Source organism: Motacilla alba, chromosome 2, assembly GCF_015832195.1.
Source record: "Motacilla alba alba isolate MOTALB_02 chromosome 2, Motacilla_alba_V1.0_pri, whole genome shotgun sequence".
Taxonomy (NCBI): domain Eukaryota; kingdom Metazoa; phylum Chordata; class Aves; order Passeriformes; family Motacillidae; genus Motacilla; species Motacilla alba.
The window spans coordinates 5016290-5037117 of NC_052017.1; the positions used below are offsets into that span (position 1 = coordinate 5016290).

Consider the following 20828-nt stretch of genomic DNA (forward strand, 5'->3'; position numbering starts at 1 on the left):
GTGAGATTGACTTTTCAATCTTTTCAATGAATTATTGTCTTTTTCTTCATTCTGTGATATTCCACAAAGGATTATTCATATGTCACTTTCCCTCTTTGTCTGACAGAGTCAAAACTGAACTGTCCTACATTTTGGAAAAATTTCCCTCAGAAGTATCTAATTTGGAATTGTTGTCCATTCTGGAGAGCAGTCAAAGAGAAGATGAAATTGGTAATTCTGAATCCATTTGTTGATCTCTTAATCATGGTTTGCATTATCTTGAATACCTTGTTCCTGGCTATGGAGTACCCTCGCATGAAACCAGAATACCAACGACTGATTTCTCTAAGTGACAAGGTAAGTTAAATCTATGTTAGAGTGAAAATGGAATTATAACCCTGTATTTATACTGGGACACTCCCATAAGGAGACAGACTTGTTCAGTGACTTTTTTCTGAATTTCATTTTTGTCTTTCCAGGTCTTCACCCTGATTTTTACTGTAGAAATGATCTTGAAAATCATTGCTCTAGATCCTTACTACTATTTCCAGGAAAAGTGGAATGTTTTTGATAGCTTGGTTGTTTTGATTGGCCTAGCGAGCTTTGGAACAAATCTGTCACCTTTCAGGCTGGTAATTGTTTATTAAAATAAAAAATCATTAATTTTTTTTTTTTAAAGTACATGTGTTGTACAGTGAAATACCCTCATATTATTTTACTGATGAATATGTTAAATATGTTTTCTTTATTGGTAAGACAACATGAGCTTTTAATTGGAGTGATTTTAATTTCATCAAAACAATTAAAAGACTTTCTTTGGGGAAAAATAGTGATATTACTGCAGTAAAGACATCATGGTAAATGTGGGGTCTGGCTTTCTTGTGTGCTATGCTATCTGGGCTGTTTTAACCTTTTTATTTCCTTGTGTTTTATTTACAGCTCAGGCTCTTCAAATTGGCAAAGTCCTGGCCAGCCTTAAATACTCTTATGAAAATAATTCTACATTCATTTGGTGCTCTGAGTAACCTCACTCTGGTTTTGGCAATCACTATATTTATTTTTGCTGTAGTAGGAATGCAGATTTTGGGCACTGATTATGGCACAAATTCCTGTAAAATAAGCTCCAGTGGCAAATTACGCTGGCATATGATAGATTTTAGTCATTCAATCCTCATTATATTCCGAATATTATGTGGAGAATGGATTGAAACTATGTGGGAATGCATGGAAGTGGCTGGAAAAAGGAAATGTCTCACCATTTTCTTGCTCGTCCTGGTGCTAGGAAACTTGGTGGTGAGTTTCAAGTCAATTTTCAGTCCCTACTGAATGCATCCAGTTACTTTTTGCTTTGGAGGAAAACTTTACTGTTTGAAAAGTATTCACTTTATTCTCTTTTCTGGGTGTCACTTGACATAGGGTTTTGTTCTGTCTCCTTTTTTCCCTTTTCCCCTTTCTTTCTCTTTCTCTCACAAGACATAGAAGCAAAAAAACCCTATTACTTCTAGACAGAGTATAGAAGTGCAGAGCTTATCATAATTTGGTGTCAGATGTCTTCATCTTTGGTGTTGATGGGGCCAAATCACCAAAGTGAGTTCTTTTGATGAGTTCTGAGTTCTTTGAGTTCTTTTAATGCTTAACCCATTGCCCCTATGTTATCAAAAGTTTACTGAGCCCAGATTTTTGGGTTTTTACTAGATCTAATGTAAACTTACTGGCAGAGAAAATCTTTTTCATCTGCTTGGTTTGTTGGTCTATACCAGATCCTTTTTGATGGTGATGTAATTAAAATTCATCTTTGCATGCTGTTTTTCTACATGTCTGCCTCCTCATACACTATGGACATCAAAACATGTGAAAATATATTTGATATACCCAAACTCTCACTTCCCTTCTATTTTTCTCCTGCCAGTCCTTCCAGAAGGAGCCATGTCATGCTAAAACAATGTTCCAACAATATTGTTATATAACAATATTTACTATTATTAGTAAATAATTTCATTATTTATTAGTGCTTAATGAAAGCAAGTCTGAAGTATCTCTTCTGTTAGCAATAGTGTTTCCAACTTTATTTAAGGTGCTCAACCTGTTCATTGCTTTGCTGCTGAGTTCGTTCAACATTGATGGCCCAGAGGGACAAGAGGAGCCTGGAGAAGGGACTAAATACCAGATTGCCATTGCACAGATTCACAAGAGCCTGAAGGCTGTGAAAGACAGAATTTGGGATCATTGCTGCAAAAGAACGAGGGGAAGCCTCAGAAGAGCAGACAAGAAGAAGACTTTGGCAGAAGTTTCTGGGAAGGGCATAGAGGTTACTAATTATGCCATGACAGATGTCAGGAAATATATAGACAACAGCTCCTTTGATATAGAGGGTTGCCATATGGAAGAGAGTTCCTCCCTAGCAAGGAAATATGAAGAAATTTTGACCAGCCACAGTACCTGTATTCCCATTACAGCATCAGAGGCTCACCCCAAGGAAGTTGATGATGGGCACATTTTGCACACAGCTGTAGAATACAGGAAACAGGTAAAGAAGATTGATATTTGAAAAATTATTGTGACTTGCATCTGTAAATACAATCTCAAAGGCTCAACAGTAAATATTATCCTTTCTGTCATTTCTGCAATTTTATTTTCTTCTTCTAGTAAAAGGGCTACCAAGTAGTCTTGGTTATTCAGTGATATGTTGAATATTCACTTTTTCATCATTCTCCTCAATGACAGCCAAAATTCTGCTTCTTACTGTTTTGTTTCCATTTATTTCTTTCAATCGATAAACAAAGTTCAATCAAGACATTCTTTCTTTTTGTCTCCTTTGCCTTACACCTGGATTTTTTGGAAGGCAGGCCTCCTGTGTTGGTTATATTTTGCTTCTCAGTTGCATGGAATCCAAAGAGATTGTAAACAAAAGCTATACCTTAAAAAATAAATTCATAGTATTGTTCGAGGTTTTTGTAATCACCTGTTCACCTCCATGGTACTTTTGACTCTTCTTTACTTTTGACTCCACAATATCTCTTGATTTTGTTGTGTTGGCCAAGATAAAGCTCAAGTCTTTCTGCATGTGATTTTTACTGCCACGACAGCTGTACAGAGGCATTTAGGAATGTTGGAGACATTTCAGGTGTCTGTCACATCCACACAGGATTATCAAATGTGGAACAGGAGCTATAGGAACTCTTTCACAGAATCACAGGATTGTTAGGGTTGGAGGGACCTTTCTTTGGATGGATTAGCACATGGTCAGTGTCTAGGTGGACTGCCAGGATCCATTTTGTATGGATTTGGTCATATTAGCAAGCATTATCAGTGCAGTCTCTTTGGACAAATTCTCAAAGAAGCAAAACTCATGGACCACCTTAGAATCATCTGTGGCTGTTTTAAATGTCTTGCCCCATAAGCATTTGATGTCAGAGATTCATTCCCTGCTGCAGTAAAATCTGGAATTTGTAGTGTCAGAAGGATTGAGGACTGGTTCTGATCACTTAGATCTTCTGCCTGTAACTGAAAGCATAAATCTTTTACAAGTATTGTAGGAAAACTATTTAATTATTTGTACAAAGAAAAACTTGCTAGTGAAAGATTCTCTTCTCGTGGCAGAAGGATTGAACCTACATGATCTTTAAGGCTCCTTCCAAACCAAACACCCAAATCATTCTCTGATCATATGAGTCTAAACTTCATGGATGTTTTACATTCTGTGAAATAATTTTGCCTTTCAAGAATGACTGTCAGGAAAAAAAAAAGTGGAAAATCAACTGATTTGCATCATTTCATGCAGGGAGACAAATTAAGACACAGAGAACAGTGGCGGAATTCAAACAGCTTCAATCAGAGTTCTGGGACTTCTGAAACTGCAAATGCTTTCACAGGAACACACCCAAAGAAAGATCAAAAAGAGGTAATTATACATTTTATCACTTTGTATTAATATGTTGGACCTACTCCTCTTCAAGCCTTTTGAGACATGATTTGTATCTCTAAAAATGGATTGGCCTGAAAAAATCAAAGTTTTCTCTAAAACCGTAGCATAATATAATATTTTCTAAACATTTCCCTTCCTTCAAGTCCACTGTAGATAACTAAAAGAAACCAAGAAACTTGTTAAAATAAAGTGATGGAAACAAAAAGTAGGGATTGGCTAGTTCTGTCCTATTATTTATAATTTATTTTGGTAGTTCAGCAACAGAAAGATAATTTACACGCTACAAATTTATTTTAGGGATGGAGAGGAGATGATAATTTTCATTCATTTTAGGTTTGTTAACCTTGTTAATGAAAAACAAATAAATTCTTTTCCTAAATTCCTAAATTCTTTATTTCTTAAATTCTTCTCTGCAGAAATATCATTCTGTTCGTAGCTTTTCTGAAGCCAGCACTGTGGACCCAGTGGCTCTTCTGGAGATGTTTTCCCAGACTAAAAACTCCCAGCTGCCTAAGGACTGCTGTATAGAAAGTAAGAGTCTTTTTTTTCCTTGGTATTGCACTAATCCTAAATGAACCAGTGTTCAAAAACATCTATTTGGAGCATGTCCAGATTAGTAGGAACTGTGGATATCTGCCTTTGATCACTTGAACTTCTCCTTAGACTCTGTTGGTTCAATCCTGCTGCCTTTACAGGATAATGAAGAGTGTTTCTGCCACAGGGTAGTGAACAGAGTCCAGATATAATGTCTCTACAGTGCAATAAAATGAAATACTTAGTAAAAATAATAATTTACTGACCTGCTAGTAAGGTAATATCTCTTTTCAAAATAAAAAAGGGGAAAATGCAGAAAATAAGCACATTTTTAGAAAGAAGTAAAGGCATCTTTTGTGCCCACAAACCTTTCTGCAGGACACAAAAAGATGTCTATTAAAAGAGATTATTTTGGCATAAAAATTTTTTCTTGTCTTTAGCTTCAGATCATTTCAATAATAGCATCACCTCATAGATAAAAGAGCACATTCTTCCCATAATATGTAAAAGGCCTTTTTTAGATGTTTTATACTTTTTAAATCTGTATCTCAACATTTTCCATTGAACCAATATGCTGTTCTCTCTCTTTTCAGGTTGCGTTGAGTGTTTCCCATGTTGTGTAGTGGATACCACGAAGTTTCCAGGCAGAACTTGGTGGAACTTTAGAAAAACCTGCTACAGAATCGTGAACCATAGCGGGTTTGAATATTTTATGGTTTTTATGATTGTATTGAGCAGCGCAGCACTGGTAAATTTTATTTCATTTCTCCACTTTTGAATTAATTGTTGTCAGTTAAGGAATAGTATTGAATTGATTTCTTCTGCTCTGACATTCCTTTCCCCAGGGAGGGACAAGAGTGTAATAAATATAACCTTTAAAAGTTATAATGCTTTCCTCCACTTGGATAAGATATTTAAATAGATGGATTTAAATATTTGGAATCACAGTTCTTCTTTTAACATAGTTCTTTACAGTTCTGTGTTAATTACAAGGCTAAACCAGAGTCTGAAATTACTTGGGAAAGCTTGAAAAAAATAATAGCACTTCTAAATTTGTAATGCAAACTAGCTACTCAGTATAAATGTAGATTGAATATCATCCAAACATTATGATCAGAAGCCAAAAGTGAAGGTGGCTGTAAATTGGTAGGTGAGGTAATGTTTCATTGTTACTCTGATCATATTCCATTTCTACTGAAGAATAAGGGAAGCATTATTTTATTTGAAAGTACATTCACTGTCTACTGAGAGTAACTTGTTAAATAAAATAGTATATAATGCTGAAGGAACATAACCTAATAGTCTGAAGGTGACCTATGTGGCAAATGTCAGAATTTCCAACTAAAGTCAGTTCTGTGTACATTACATTCAGGTTGTTCTCTGAACTGTAGATTTGAGCTGTCTGCTTTAAAATTCTCCTGACAAGACCTCCAGGGGAACTCCGTGGTCTCTTGGTTTGAAAAGACAGGTGTCTGCTGAGGAAGGCAGGAGCCTCCCTTGAAATGCAAAGTGTAAACCCTCTGCCTCCAAATTATTATAATTTTGAAATTAAGGGGCTCTCAGGCAAAGATATGGGAATAGGAATAACAGTTCTTTATTAGGGAAATTAAAATACAAATGCAGTGATACAAAACAACCCCGCCAGAGTCAGAGCAGGAGCTGAGCCCCTATGGGTCAGGGTGGTGGCAGCAGTGCCATTCCATGGTGGCTCAGCCCTCCTGCAGTGCCAGCTGTGGTTCTGCTGGAGCAGGACAAGGCTGGAGTTTTCCTCTGCAGCTCCAGGGCTGCTGGAGATGGGCCTGCTCTCCCTCTGGGAATGCAGGGCAGAAGAAAGCTGCTCCTCTGGGAATGCAGGGGGCAAAGGCTGCTGTGCTGTTCCAGGCTCAGATTGGATCCAGGTAGGAATGCTTGGCTCCTGCCCTGGGCGCAGCATCTCCCCATGGGATGATGGAATTTGATCAGCCATGCAGGGACACTCAGTGGCCATGGACAGCAGAGATCTCCTGGAGGGAGGATTGGCTGTGGGAGAGATAAAGAAAAAACTGCCCAATGAACAAAGGATAACTGCCCCAGCTCTGGCAGATGGGGAATAGAATACGCACCCCCAGCCACATCTTCTAACCTACCTGGAATTCCAGTGAGGGCTCCTCTGTGTTCATGGGGAACCAAACTGAAGTAAGGAAGGAAACTGATTTTTTTTTTAATGTCCTGTTGAACAAAAAGTTAGTTGGTACCCAGGTGCAAAATAACAAAACAATAACAATTTCTTGCCATCAAAGGTGATTTGCAGTGTTGAGAACTTTCCCATTTCTAAGATACACTTGTCCTCTTTCAGAAAGGGACTTGTCAATTTTTTGCTTGTTTATAAAGTTTATTGATATGAAATTTTCTGGATGAGTATGAATGAGCACCAGACCACCACGCATGTCCATGGCTTGTAGTGAAATTAAATGAGATGGTGATCACAGAAAGAATGCTCAGAAAAGCAGGGGAGAAGTGGATGAAATGAAAATTACAGACATTACAAAAGGCTTGGTGAGGAAATAATGCAAAGTTTTAAAAGCAGTTGGAAATAGATTGACAATACAAAAAAAATTCTAAAATAAATTAACAAGGCAGCAAATACTTTAAACATGAGCAAACACTGATGTGAATGACAGCAATCAGTGAAATATTTTCCTAAAACCTCAAAATCAAGGTTTAGGTGAAAAAAATGTGTAACTTCAGGAATGAGCAGTTCCAGGTGAGGTATTTGTCACATTTTTCCATGTCTGTATTACAACTCTGCAGGATGACTCAAGATGACTCCTTTGGAAGGTCAGAGCCTGACAGACACTGGTTCATGCATTCAATTCAAGCTTTTTTGTGAAGAATTTTAGATCAAGCCTTTCAAAATTATCAACTACCTCAGGAAGCCATAATTTTTTAGCCACAACTGACCCTCATCAGACATTTGTTGAAGTGTTGAACATAAAAACTTGAAAGTATGAGATTTTTCAATCAGTGTGAAAATGAGACTGTATTTATTTTAAAATTTACCTTTTTACATTTAAGTATAAAAATAAGAGGTGGTTGTCCATAATTTAATATGAAATGCTTATAGTAAGCCAAACTATTTATTCCTGTGCAATTCAAAAATAATCTTCCATAGAACTATTGACCTGTTTTAAAACTGAATTCTGAAATTCCAGGCATTTGAAGATGTTCACCTGCAGAAGAGGGAGAAAGTGAAAATTATCCTAGATTATGCTGATATCATATTTACCTACACCTTTTTTACGGAGATGCTTCTGAAGTGGGTAGCTTTTGGTTTGCACAGTTATTTCACAAATTCTTGGTGTTTGCTTGACTTCATCATTGTGTGTGTAAGTATTACACTCAGCTTGTCATACATTTTAATTTTTTGATATTTTCTATATAGAGAACTACCTGTAAATTGTGATTGTGAATTAATACAAGTCTTAAAGACAGTTTCCAAAAGCTAAAAAACCTTCAATCCAAAAGGGGGTTTAGGACTTTAAATGGAAATTGTCAGCAATAATCAAGAAGTTGCTGAAGGAAGTTTTATTAGGCATCACCATCATTGAGGACCATGATGGCTCTAAAAACTTTTTCAGTTGTAAAGACAGAGTTCAATTAGTGATCATAAATAAAATTAAAATAAATTGATTAAGACGTTAGAAAATGTGAAGTTACTGACAATTCTGGACTAGGTGATCTTAAGGGCTCCTTCCAACCCAAACCAAAGCTGTGATTTTGGCATTTAGAAAGAGAAAAAAAGACAGAGTTCCTTCCTTGAAGGAGAAGAAATTGAAATTGCAAAGACAGTTGAAAAGCATGGTTGGAAAAATCATTTACCAGGGAATTAAAGATAGGGAAGTATCTTTTGCTTTGCACAGCCCTAAAGACAAATGCTGCAATCACCAAGAGTGAGATAAGTGCACTGTCCAATAGATATACATTTGCTCTGAATGTAGAAAATGTTAAATATTATAATCTTGCTGTATAAAAATGAAACATTTTTCTTGTCAACATCACACTGGGAGTGTTCTGAAGTTAAATATTTTAGAATAAGGATAGTTAAACTACTGACTTGTGACATCAGAGTAGCTTTTGACAGACTCAGGATAGTCAGCATTGAAAGTTGGGAAGTACTGGGAAATTTGAACTGAAAGATCTAATATTATGACTGTTTGTAAAGAATACTTGAGCAGTTGCAGTTTTCTAATGTAAATAGCAGTCCAAAAAGAGGATAAGCATGGAAATATCCAATGGCTGAACATTGAGGCAGCAAATTCAAATAAGAAGGAAGAGACAAATAATGATCAGTGAAAAAACTTATTATTGAAATTATTTTTAGTGTCTTCATTTCTCTCTTAGAAATATCTAAAATGAACCAGATATATTTTTTAAAAACATTTCTTTCCACATCCCTATCCTCAGTTACAAAAATAAATTCCTGTGTACACTTTTGAGAATAACTATGTAGAAAATGGCAGTATTTTATCTGAATAGTCCTTTCTGGTCTGGTAGTGTATGGAAGTATCATAGCTACCAATTTGATTGTTATACTAGTATTAAACAAAATTATATGAACTGTTTTTAAAAAAATCAAATTAGACTTAATTCCTCCTTTTTTCACATGTTAGAAAAGAATGAGGTAAAATTATATTGTGATAACTTTGAATGTGTATTTTCTTCATTTGACTGAGTGGTGAAATAAACTGTAACTTTCATCTTAGGATTGTCTACTAATATAAATAAAACAAAATTTTGTATGCCATTTAATGATGCCAGTTCCAATTCAATGAACACAGCTGTCCTTTGTTTCCTGGGGACAAAATTCTGTTTCTGAAGATTCCTCACCTTGTTCCTCTGGGACCAGCCTGAAATCTCTCAGGACTTTCAGAGCACTGCGGCCTCTACGAGCTTTGTCAAGATTTGAAGGGATAAAGGTAAAGATATGGGAGGGTTCTGGGTTTTTATAGGGATGACAGTTTTCAATAGAGACAGGAGAAGTAAAAATCAGTGGCTTTCTGGGAAAAATGATCTATTGAATTCAAATGAATTATTTTCATTAATTTCATTCAGGTTGTTGTGAATGCACTGTTTGGAGCCATCCCCTCCATCTTCAATGTTCTGCTCGTCTGCGTTTTCTTTTGGCTCCTCTTTAATGTTCTGGGAGTCAAATGGCTTGGAAGCAGATTTTGGAAATGCACACACAAACAAGAAAGTACTGATCATATTAATGGCAAAAACGATTGTATTTCCTTCAATGGGACATGGACAAATAGTGCTGTAAATTTTGATAATGTTGGCATGGGATACTTGGCTCTTCTCCAAGTGGTAAGTTCTATAAAAACATGTTGATTTTTGTTTTTCTCAAGGAAGGGGTTGAGCAGCCCTACCAATGCACACACTATGCTTCTGTTTATCTCACTGAAATTGGGGATTTTTTAGCTCCCATTAATATTTTCCTCATCTATGAGCTGCTCACCTCCTCCTAAAGAACACTTGGGCACATGCAGCCTTTTGTTAAAATCAAGAACTCTTTCACAACTTTTCAAATTTGTTTTAAATTTCACTTCTGTTTTAATTTTGATTAACAAACTAAGCCTGAAATAGTCTGCTTGTTACTGTATTTAAAGTTATTCTTGTTTTTTAACTAGTTCTGAGTGGATAAGCAAGAAAACTCATGGACCAATGTATTTAGAATTCTGTGTCTTCTTCTGTTGTAAATGTCCTGAAGTGTTGGGGTGCTAATTCACTGAGCCCCCTAATACCACAACAAAGGAGAGAAAGGCATTTTTAAAAAGTCTCTACTATCCCTGTATCTTTTCTAGATGAAGTTCTTTGCTCTAGATCCTCCAAAATGATTGATAAAATTTGCAGGATGGAACCATCTGCTGTTTTGTTAGAAGTTATTTTTATCCTTTTAAGTTATACTCGCTAGTTAAGCTGAAACTTTTAGTGTTCTTTTGTTTTTATAGAAAATTTCAATTTAACAAGAGTTAGCATTAAAGCATTTGACATGAATCATGACTTTTATTTTGTTTTCTTTTCAGGATAATTTTTTCTCTGTAATAAACTCCAGTGAATCATACTTCCAAATATATCTTAGAATTAATGCATATTTTTTACAGCACACTTATTTTTTCCACAACTATTAACACATTTATATTAGCACGAGCTATTTTTTCTTAGTTGTAACAAACAATGCATTTTCTTTCAGGCAACTTTTAAAGGTTGGATGGATATTATGTATGCAGCAGTGGATTCACGTGAGGTATGTCACTGAAATGAAATTTTAGTTCTTTTCCCTTTCCTTCTTCCCTTTTCTATCTTTACAGTTAATTTTTCAGCTTTGTTTGCAACATCGGGTCAAAAATGCAAGTGGATGAGTGTATCCAGCTACACGGTGAAACAATAATCCTTGAAGTACCAAATATCTGAAACCTAGGTAAAAGAAACTGGTCACAATAGAGTGATACCACGCAAAAAGAGGGCAAGATAATATATAATTTTTTACGAGTCTGATTTGGAAACAGAATATGGCTGTGCCTCTGAAGCAAATTCTCTTCCTTTTTAAACATGTGCAGTAGACCTGAAATAGCCTGCAGCTTTATCAGTTATTTCAGGTTTCCTTCCCTACATTTGACACCCTCGCTATTTCTTCTCCATTTGCATTTCATGTTTCTCACTGTCATACTAGCACAGTGAGTTTTAAATTTTCTATAGTTAGTTGACTTTGCCTTTTTTCCCACCCATTCCATCACAGTACTCTTGACTGTAGTTAAATAGCTGCTAAATAAAAATATTGTTCCTTGTGTGGCTGGTTTAAATTGTTTCTTGCTTGGGATGGCATCCCAAAGGAGGGAATTCGCCATTAGGTTTAATCTGAGCTGTTTTTCTAATCAGGGCATTCACAAGATCCCTTCTAACTGGAACTGTTTGTTTATTACTAAAAAAAAATTGCTAGAGCAAGATTTGGTTTTGTTTTTCATTATCTTTACAAACAGTAACAAGATAGAGCAAGACAGTTCTACTTGTACATCTAGATAAAGGTATAAATGTGCAGAAAAAATTTATCCTTCATGACAATAAATAGATCAGCTATAATAAATTTGAAATGCTAGAGCTGAGATTATCTCATTTTTAGCAATATTATTTTTCTGGTTTTTTTTTAACAGATTGATCAACAGCCACAGTTTGAAGCACGCTTACGCATGTACGCGTTCTTTGTGATCTTCATTATTTTTGGATCTTTCTTCATGCTGAACCTTTTCATTGGAGTGGTTATCAGCAATTTTAACCAGCAAAGGAAAAAGATAAGTACTACATGGTCTAACCCATGGTCTCCTGTAATCCCAATTTGATTAAGTGAATACTGGCTTGACATCTAGAGGTCTGACATTTTGAAATAAGTGTCTGACTAGATAAATTTAAAATAATAATGTTTCAAACCAAATTTTGAAAACAGGAATCCCCTCTTCCTCAAGGTTTTTACCTGTGAATTCTATTTTCCTGCCAAGTCCTGGATTTGTTCTGAGTAGAGGACGAGGAGGTTGTGAGTAGCTTTAGAAAAGAGATGTCAAAAAAGTTACCTAGACTTTGCTACATGATAGTGGAAATCTTTTCTTCTGCTTTGAAGATTTGCTTTGGGGAACAGAAAAACCCTTTTTGCTGAGAGTGAACACCTCACAAATGTGAGCAGTTTAATCAGTCTTGAAAGAAAAAGTCATGGAAGGAGTAACCTCTGCTTTCCTGGTAAAGAACTTTGAAAAGGTCTTGTTAATCAGAACTTCTTCTAAAACTAGCTACACTTCATCCAACTACAAAATAAACTTACAGATTAATTTAGTGAGGTTTTAGAAAAATTCTGCACTGGGACCCAAGCCATGACCCCAGGAGGAGGCTGTGTAGAAATTTAAAGGCTGCTTAAAGCCCATGAAGCAATGACTGCTTCCACTTTTCTCCTCATAGTTGTTTCTTCCCTGTTCTTGTTATTCACTAAGGAATGGAAGGCAAAATCATAGAATGGAAAATGCAGCAAAGAAAAGCAACAGTCATCTATGCCTGGAGTACTTCACCTTCCTTGTGCCAAGCTTATTTATCAATTGAGTCCTGACTCATTTAAGGGTTTAAAGTATCCAGAATATAGAGGGAAATTGTGCTAATTAATCCACTTGGAAGTCTTACAACAAATAAGCATCTTGTTCATTGAAAACATACCGGAAAAGCAGACCCCAACAGGAGGTTTACAATTTCAAGGTTCCCACTGGAGGACACAATTTGTACTGGAATATTTTATTATTTCCATAGGCTGATTTATAAACCAAGTGTCAAAGCATTACTGCCTTTGGTAGAGAAAGATAGAAATAAAATCCACAAGAAATTCTTCTGTTCTCTGAATTTGGACAGAGGAAGGATGTGTAGGGAGTGAGGAATAGCAGTCCAACTTCACTGTAAGAATTTCCTTTTATAACAAAGTCCCAGTTACAATAATCCCAATAGATAAAAAGGTTAAGTAGTTTATAAGATTGAACATTTGCTAGAAGTTTATGTGGATGAAACACTTATTTTCTTTTCTTAGCACACACTGTAACTGACTTGTTTTTTTTTTCCTCCTTCATTTATTTTCTGTTTCTTTGGGCTTTTCACTGAGAGCCCATGTAGTGAAGTTAAGCAGAATTTTCAGAGGTTTCACTGGAGTGGTTCCAGTTGCAGATGCTCTGCTGAACATTGTTATGTGTTTGTTGTTATGTGTTTGTTGTACAGGGTGCTGATCATTCAGTGCTTTTATGATGAGTGATTTCTGATTACTGGATTCCAAGTGATTGCTCAGTAATACAGGTGGTGTGGATAATAATAAGAAATTCATTGCCAGGAATTTCCCATAGAATTTGCTCCCAAAATTCTTATTCATCATCCTCTATTTACGTGCTAGTCCAGCAATCTACTTCTGCTTCTGCCTTTCCCAAAAATATAAAATATTCTACTTCTTGATGAATCTTAGGTAATTTTAAAAATAGGAAATAGATTTGCAAAACTTCAGAAAGGCTCTCACACTTGAGGGAACTGACTTGGGATCACTGCCTGGACTTGACTTTCATGATCAACCCAGATCAGATCAAACATCAAGGGGAAAAGGAGAAAGGGTGAAGACACATTTGGTCTCTGTGCTCTCTTAGGTCCCACTCATGGCAACTGTAACTTACTGTCTTTAACATAAATTTGTAGGTACTTATTTGACTTCATCTGAACAACAATGCTTTTTCTCTTTACTTAGGTGGGAAAGATCTTTTTTTGACTGAGGAACAGAAAAAGTACTATAATGCCCTAAAAAAACTTGGATCCAAGAAACCCCAAAAACCCATCCCAAGACCATCGGTGAGGCCACCTTAACAAGAATATGACAGAGGATATAAAGAGGATGATATTTAAACTCAGTAGCCAGGAATTGGCAAATAAACCTTGCATAAGAGCCCCTCTATTTAGATTTAGTTATTATTTTTTATTTAGAGTTATTTATTTAGATTTGTTTATTTAGATTTATTTATTAATTTTAGATATATTTATCTATCTATTATTTATTTACTTAGATTTATTATTATTTAATCTATTTAGATTTTAATATCTTTTATTTAAAAATTCCATCCAACACAGTCATCTTTGAGGGTATTAATTAAGGATATTTACAACCTATTTATTACCTGCTCAAATATACAAACTTTTTAAACCAGTTCATATTGAGTATTTGATATTCATAACATGATCTTGGTTATTTAATTTGCATGATGTTGCTTCTGCAACTAGATTGGATTATTGCAGGTTAGAACGAATAGAGAGCAGTACATGCCCCATGGCTGTTATTTGCTTTTAAATAATCTTATGCTCTCTTTATTTCTTACATTTTCTTAAATTAAATTCCAGGCCTGTCTTTGCACGGTAACTACTCAGAGTTTTTCCTGCTTATGACATTTAATTAGAATTGCTTATCCTGAAATATCTGCTTCAATAAGTATTTCTATTAACAGAGCAATCACAATGTACTCTGAATGTTTTCCTGCTGTATATTTTATTCTAAGCCAATGTGCTTGCACGATGCCTGAAAATACTGAAAGTATGGTGAGTTTTCTTTGAGAGTCTAAAGAAATCACCAAAAATGCTTCTAGTAGCTCGTTAATTTATGTTATCTTAAATTTCTTTTCTAAGCACAAGTTACTGATTAATATTTGAATGCAGGCTGGGTCTCAGAAGTGCCATTAAGTAGTTTTTGTTCTCTCCACAGAATGCATTCCTAGGGTTGCTGTTTGACATCGTATCTCACAAAGCTTTTGACATCACCATTGTGATTTTCATCTGTCTAAATATGATTGTTATGATGGCAGAAAACAACGACAAAGGCACAAAGGATGTTCTTAATAAAATCAACTATTTTTTTGTGGCTGTATTCACTGCAGAATGTGTCTTAAAAATACTGGCCTTAAGGCACTACTACTTTGGAAGTGGCTGGAACGTGTTTGATTTCAGTGTTGTGATCCTTTCAATAGTGAGTAAGTATCAACCACTGGGTCAGGCAACGTGTCTTACTCTTACCAATATTAAGGCAAATTCCAGTTTGAAGTAACCACCTACATATGTTTGATAAACAAATTCCAGATCCATTGTACTATTTCAAACTATCTGCTAAGTGATTCCTTCTAAAAGGGTGCATTTTTGTTTTCCCTTATGTTTTTGCAGAGTACTAAAAGGTAAACAGAGTTTTCGAATTTTTTTCAGTACGATTTTTATTGAGGAATTAACAGAATATTAATTTAATTTAGTAACATCTTTTTAAAGTTATTGAACTTAAACTGTTGGCTAACATTTTATGCCTTCAATTTACATGTTGTCACATTAGCTGTTGTTTTCACAGGAAAAGAAAATTCAGGTTAAAAATATATTTGCGTCAAAAATGGGGATTAATTTGATTTTCCAGGACTTAAGAAGGCAGAGCCCAGTTGCAGATTGGGAAAGCTCAGGAAAATTTGGTTGCTCAACACCATACTGAACGTGGGCCACTATTTGTGACTGAAAAAAGTTTTAAAACTGCTTTTATGTTTTGGCCCTTTAAATAAGACTAGATGCTGATCATTGACTCTGCAAAGGGTCATATACAGCTCTAGTTTCTTGTTTCTGGTTTATTTTGTCTGTTCTTCCTGCTCAGGCTCAGGTGACATCATATCATAAAGGAATGAGAAAGAAGAGCTTCTCTGAGTTCTCTGCTTCTTGTCTAAGCATGGTAGCCTTTTGCCATCCTGTACAACCCAGAAAAATGATGACTTCTTAACTCTTCTGTTTGTAGTCATTTGCATTGCTACTGTGTCCCTACTGTGACAGCAGGGTCACAGAATGAGGAGTGATGGGGGATACACACTGACAGACAATTGTCCTTTATTTTCCTCTTGCTTTTCTCTGATCTCATTTGAGTGCCAAGCATTAGTCAAAGTCTCACATTTAAACTTTGGCCTAAAGAAGAAGCAGCACTAAGACAGTGGCTCAGAGACAGTCCCAGAGCCTCCAGCTCAAGACCTGAATGGATTTTAAAGGATTTTTAGGTACTTGAGCAATTAATACATAAATTCACTCCCCAAATTAGAGAAAATTGGAAGAGCGTAGCTTCCAAACTATGCAGAAATCTTGATGTCTCTTTTATATTGAAAGATATTGCAATTTTCCTTTCTTTACCTAAGCTTTTATTCGAGCAGTTTCAGAATTGATGATGTTTATATTGAGGCCAGTGTAATGTGATCAGTGTTGCTGCTGACACCTAAACAGAGAATATAACAAAACAGACATTAATTTGACTAACTTGACCTGACAACCTTTTGTTTTCCTTTTCCTTTCAAAGGTCTTGGAGTTTCTGAAGTGTTCAGATCTTTCTTCTCCCCCACGGTTTTGAGAACTCTTCGTTTGGCGCGGGTTGGCCGAATCCTGAGAATAGTCCGCAAAGCCAAAGGCATTCGAACTCTTCTCTTTGCACTGCTGATGTCCCTTCCTGCCCTGGTCAACATTGGCCTTTTGCTTTTCCTGATTATGTTCATTTATGCCATCGTGGGCATGGCAAACTTTGCCTGTCTCCCCTTGGAGGGTGGGATTGATGACATTTTCAACTTCCAAACATTTTGTGGTAGCATTCTCTGCCTCTTCCAAATTACCACGTCAGCTGGCTGGGATGCTCTTCTGGCCCCTGTGCTAAAGGAATCTGATAAATGTGCTCTCCAATTAAATGTAACAGGGACAGAGAAAAAGAATTGTGTAAATAAGGGCTTTGGTATTTTATATTTTGTAAGCTATGTCATTATATCGTTTCTCATTGTTGTAAATATGTACATAGCTGTCATTTTAGAGAACTTCAGTGTTGCCACTGAGGAGAGCACAGATCCTCTTTGTGAGGATGACTTTGATATGTTTTATGAGACATGGGGAAAGTTTGACCCTCTGGCAACGCAGTTTATAGATTATTCTGCTCTTTCAGACTTTGCAGATGCACTGGCAGACCCCTTGCGCATCCCAAAGCCCAACAAAATCCAGCTCATAGCCATGGACATCCCCATAGTTAGTGGAGATAAGATCCACTGCTTGGATATCTTGCTGGCTCTCACAAAGAGGGTCTTGGGAGAATTTGGAGATCTGGAGAGTCTTGAATTAAACATGGAAGAAAAGATTGCAGCTGGCAATCCATCTAAAATTTGTTACAGCCCGATTTCTTCAACCCTTAAAAGAAAACAAGAGGAAGTGTCAGCTCTTGTTATTCAAAGGGCCTTCAGGAGGTATTTGAGACAACGTTCTCTTGAAAGTATGTCCTTATACCATTGTAAACATAACAGTGCTGTCTTTGAAAGAGAAATACAGGACAAGCAAAGTCTTCTTGAATCACTGCTTAATGAAAATCATGGCAGGAAGGCAGATAAATTACGTCCTGCTTCTTCCATATCCCTCCCTTTATTTTATGATGGCTTTGCTGAGACAGACAGCAATAAGCTTGACACATGAGGTCACCCCTGGCTGCAGCATTTCCAATTAAACCAATGTCACTTATTTTCAGATGGAAACCATACTTTGATCCCACAAATACTCTCCATTTAGAATAATACTGGCATCCTTCAAGTATTGTAATTGTTCAGATTTGCAAATGCTCCTTAAAGCACTTAAGATTTGAACAACTGTGTAAAAAATATTAGAGGAAAATCAAACCATGGATTTTTTTTCCTCAGCTACTGGAGTTGGTGAGTTAATTTTTTCAGCTGTCATTTTTTGTATTAGTTCATGTGCTTACAGAAGAGGTCTGCAAAAGATCAGTTGTAAGCACTTATTTATAAATACACAAGGACATAAGGTATATGGTATATACACAAGATTAAGGTATATGTCTTTAGGGAGAACCAGTTTTTCCAAAAAGGCTTTATTGTAGCAAAATTAAGTAATAACTGCACTTCTGTAAAAGAGCTCACTCAAGACACTTGAGTATAATCAGCCTCTAATTTTGATGTTTTTGGGACAATCCTCCTCCTAATATCTTTGAAAAGATTTGTTTATGTCTAAGAATTTTTGAGGTGTCTTTATACAAACACCTTAAGGGATTTAACAGATCATCCTCAGTTGCCTGTGACTGAAAGTTGTACATAATTTGTTCTTTGTATCTTTCAGTGTATGAAAATTGTTGTAATCATAATTAAAATCAAAGAATGAGGTGCAGGAGATATTGTTTCCAGAAAGGAATAATTGTACATAAAATTCCATCATTATACTTTATCCCTAGAGAGCACGACTTAGTAATCTGAAAAGAAGTTCCAGGTGTATCTTGTGAGGTAGCATTTATTAAATTTAGAGAAAGCATTTATTTCATTGATTCTGACAAAAAAAATGTGAACGATGTGTAATAATATTTTACTGATTTTTTTCAGTTTGGAATAGGACTGGTTTAGATTCTTCAATAAAGACTTCAAATGCTTAACATGTTTTTGTCTGTTTTCTAAGTTGTATCTTCAATTTCATTTATTACAAGACGATCTATTATTGAGGGGTAGAACAACACTAATATAATTTTCCCAAAGTAGCTCCCTATTAGCACAAGAAAACTGGAAATATTTTGCTATTCACAGGGAGTCAGAAAAGATTTAGCATTTTCAGGCCAAGAATATAAAGAACAATAAGGTAATGAATTTTTACTGTCATTTACCTTGTTAAATACTATTAAAATAGGATAGATTTAGTCAAAACTAAGCTATTTCAGGACAAATAAAGGCACAGGCAAGGTAAAAGTTAAAGAGCTCAGATACAGTATAGTCTGAACTAGATTTATTATGGTCAAACACTGGAACAGCCTCCCCAGGGAAGTGGTGGAGTCCCTGTCCTTGGAAGAGTTCAAAAAATGAGTGGATGTGGCACTTGGTGCTGTGGCTTGGTGGGCATGGAGGTGTTCAATCAAAGGGTGGACTTGATGATCTTGTGGGTCTTTTCCAACCCTAATGATTCTAGGATTGCTTTCAGAACCAGCTTCTCTTCATTAAAAAATATCTGCAGAGCTCTCAGGAGAGCTCGGGGGCAGTGGGATGCAGAGATGCCGGGTGGGTCTGTCTCCTGTCCAGCCTGGAATGTTTCGTGCACAGTGATGCTGGTCAGGTGGAACTATAAATTTTACTCAGTGTGAGCTGGAGTGAGCTCTGGAATGAGCCAACAGCTTTTGTTCAACGATCAGGCTCCATTAGATGGCAGCATTTACTGTGGTTTAGGACGTGGCCAGTCTTCAGTGAAACAGGTGAAACTCGCCCACTTCAGCACACAGGTACTAGATTAATTCTAAATTGTTCAGAAGAAGAGTATCACAAGTCTCTTTTTTTCCTGTCCTGGGCTTCAAGTTAGCCACAGGTCTCAGTTTTTCCTTGTTTGCTGACTGTTCTGCTGTCTGATAGACCTTAATTGTTGTGAAAAAATTAAAATTGTTCTCCTGTGCTTGGACGTTCCAGAGGGGTAGTTCAAGCATTTCTCTGTAGCACTGTAAAAGGAAATGTTTCTTACAGAAGAGGTAAGACTTCTTTGTATTTTATATTGAAAAAAAGGGAAGGTTTGGAAAAGCCATGTAAGAGAATTTTAAACATTAATCACTCTGATCTTTGCAATTAAAAAAAATATTTGTTTGAATGCAACACCGGATCCTCTGTCCACACCTGGAAATACTTCAAAGATGAACACCTCATTTCTGTTGCAGGGGCAGAAATTTTGGCAAAATCACAGCTGGCCTGAACACATCCTTAGTGATTATGTCACCTCAGCAACACACAAAACCACCTGAATTCACCATGGGGCTAATTTAAGAGTCTGACTAATTCTTTAGTATTGCTTAAGCATTAAAATTGCCTTAGCAGGTTGGAAGGAGAGTGGTGATATCCAGCTGCTGCAGCTTCTTCCTGCTGGATTTGTCCAAAAGCCAGTTCAGCTCCTGAAGCATTTTCTTGAGTAAGTCTGTAAATGGTGATGAGTTAAAGCAGTGAACAGGTGGGAGCTTTTGACAATTCTGGTAACCTGGAACCGTGAGTTCCTCCAGGTAAAACTGCCTGGATTTCTGTGAACTCTGAGAAAATTCAGGAGTGTTTGAAACACAGAGGAAGAATATTCCTTTCTGTTGGTGGAGTTTGATACAGAAATCAGAGAACAGCAGAAACAAAGAAATATTGGATCCCTCCTGTGAGGAAATACTGTGAATGTGGAGCTCCCAGGGAATTTCTGAGGGTCAGCAGTGCTGGTGCAGACCTCTGTTTTACATTTCCATGGGTCACTGTTCCTGTGTGGAAATAGAATGAAACAGACCCCTGGGAAATAAGAGTTTTTCCCACTTTTGTGGTGGCACTGTATCCCTTGGAGCAGATTCCCCAAAGGTTTTGTGGAAATTGTCCTTTTACTTTCTGGAGTTCCTCAGTCACTGCTCATCTTGCAAGGCTTGCACTACCCACTGTTTCTTCAGGACTCAGAAGAGACCCCATGTGTAAATAAATAAGTTATTGGAAAATAAATAACCTCTAGTGGAAGGTTCCCTGCCCGTGGCAGGGAGGTGGGAACTGGATGATCTTTAAAGTCCCTTTCAACCCAAATTATTCTGTGATTCTTTGAAAGGTACCAGAAAGAGAATCTCATCATTTCGTCTTATCTCTGAACCTACCAGAAGTTGTTGTGCTTGACAAGTGTGTCATCTGCAATGTCACTTTCCAAAGCCACCAGTGAGCTAAACATGCTCTCTCAACATGAGAAATCCTCACAACGTAGGTGGTGCAGGAAGACATCCCAAAATATGCTTTTGTAATCCATGTTTAGAGTGAATATTCACATAAGAAGAGCACACCAAACAACC

At 36.5% G+C, this 20828-nt stretch overlaps 1 protein-coding gene across 1 annotated transcript in view; it reads left to right on the forward strand.

Moving 5' to 3' along the window:
- Positions 1 to 17758, forward strand: part of LOC119698016 (sodium channel protein type 5 subunit alpha-like) — a 32520-nt gene extending 14762 nt beyond the window's left edge. The window contains exons 12-25 of the mRNA XM_038129464.1: positions 107 to 336; positions 459 to 611; positions 919 to 1272; positions 2054 to 2506; positions 4321 to 4435; positions 5032 to 5186; positions 7630 to 7844; positions 9306 to 9393; positions 9530 to 9784; positions 10671 to 10724; positions 11629 to 11770; positions 13728 to 13828; positions 14730 to 14994; positions 16332 to 17758. Coding sequence (XP_037985392.1) covers positions 107 to 336; positions 459 to 611; positions 919 to 1272; positions 2054 to 2506; positions 4321 to 4435; positions 5032 to 5186; positions 7630 to 7844; positions 9306 to 9393; positions 9530 to 9784; positions 10671 to 10724; positions 11629 to 11770; positions 13728 to 13828; positions 14730 to 14994; positions 16332 to 17476 — 3725 coding nt within the window. The 3' untranslated portion in view covers positions 17477 to 17758. The remainder of the gene's footprint in view (positions 1 to 106; positions 337 to 458; positions 612 to 918; positions 1273 to 2053; positions 2507 to 4320; positions 4436 to 5031; positions 5187 to 7629; positions 7845 to 9305; positions 9394 to 9529; positions 9785 to 10670; positions 10725 to 11628; positions 11771 to 13727; positions 13829 to 14729; positions 14995 to 16331) is intronic.
- The last annotated feature ends 3070 nt before the right edge of the window (positions 17759 to 20828 follow it).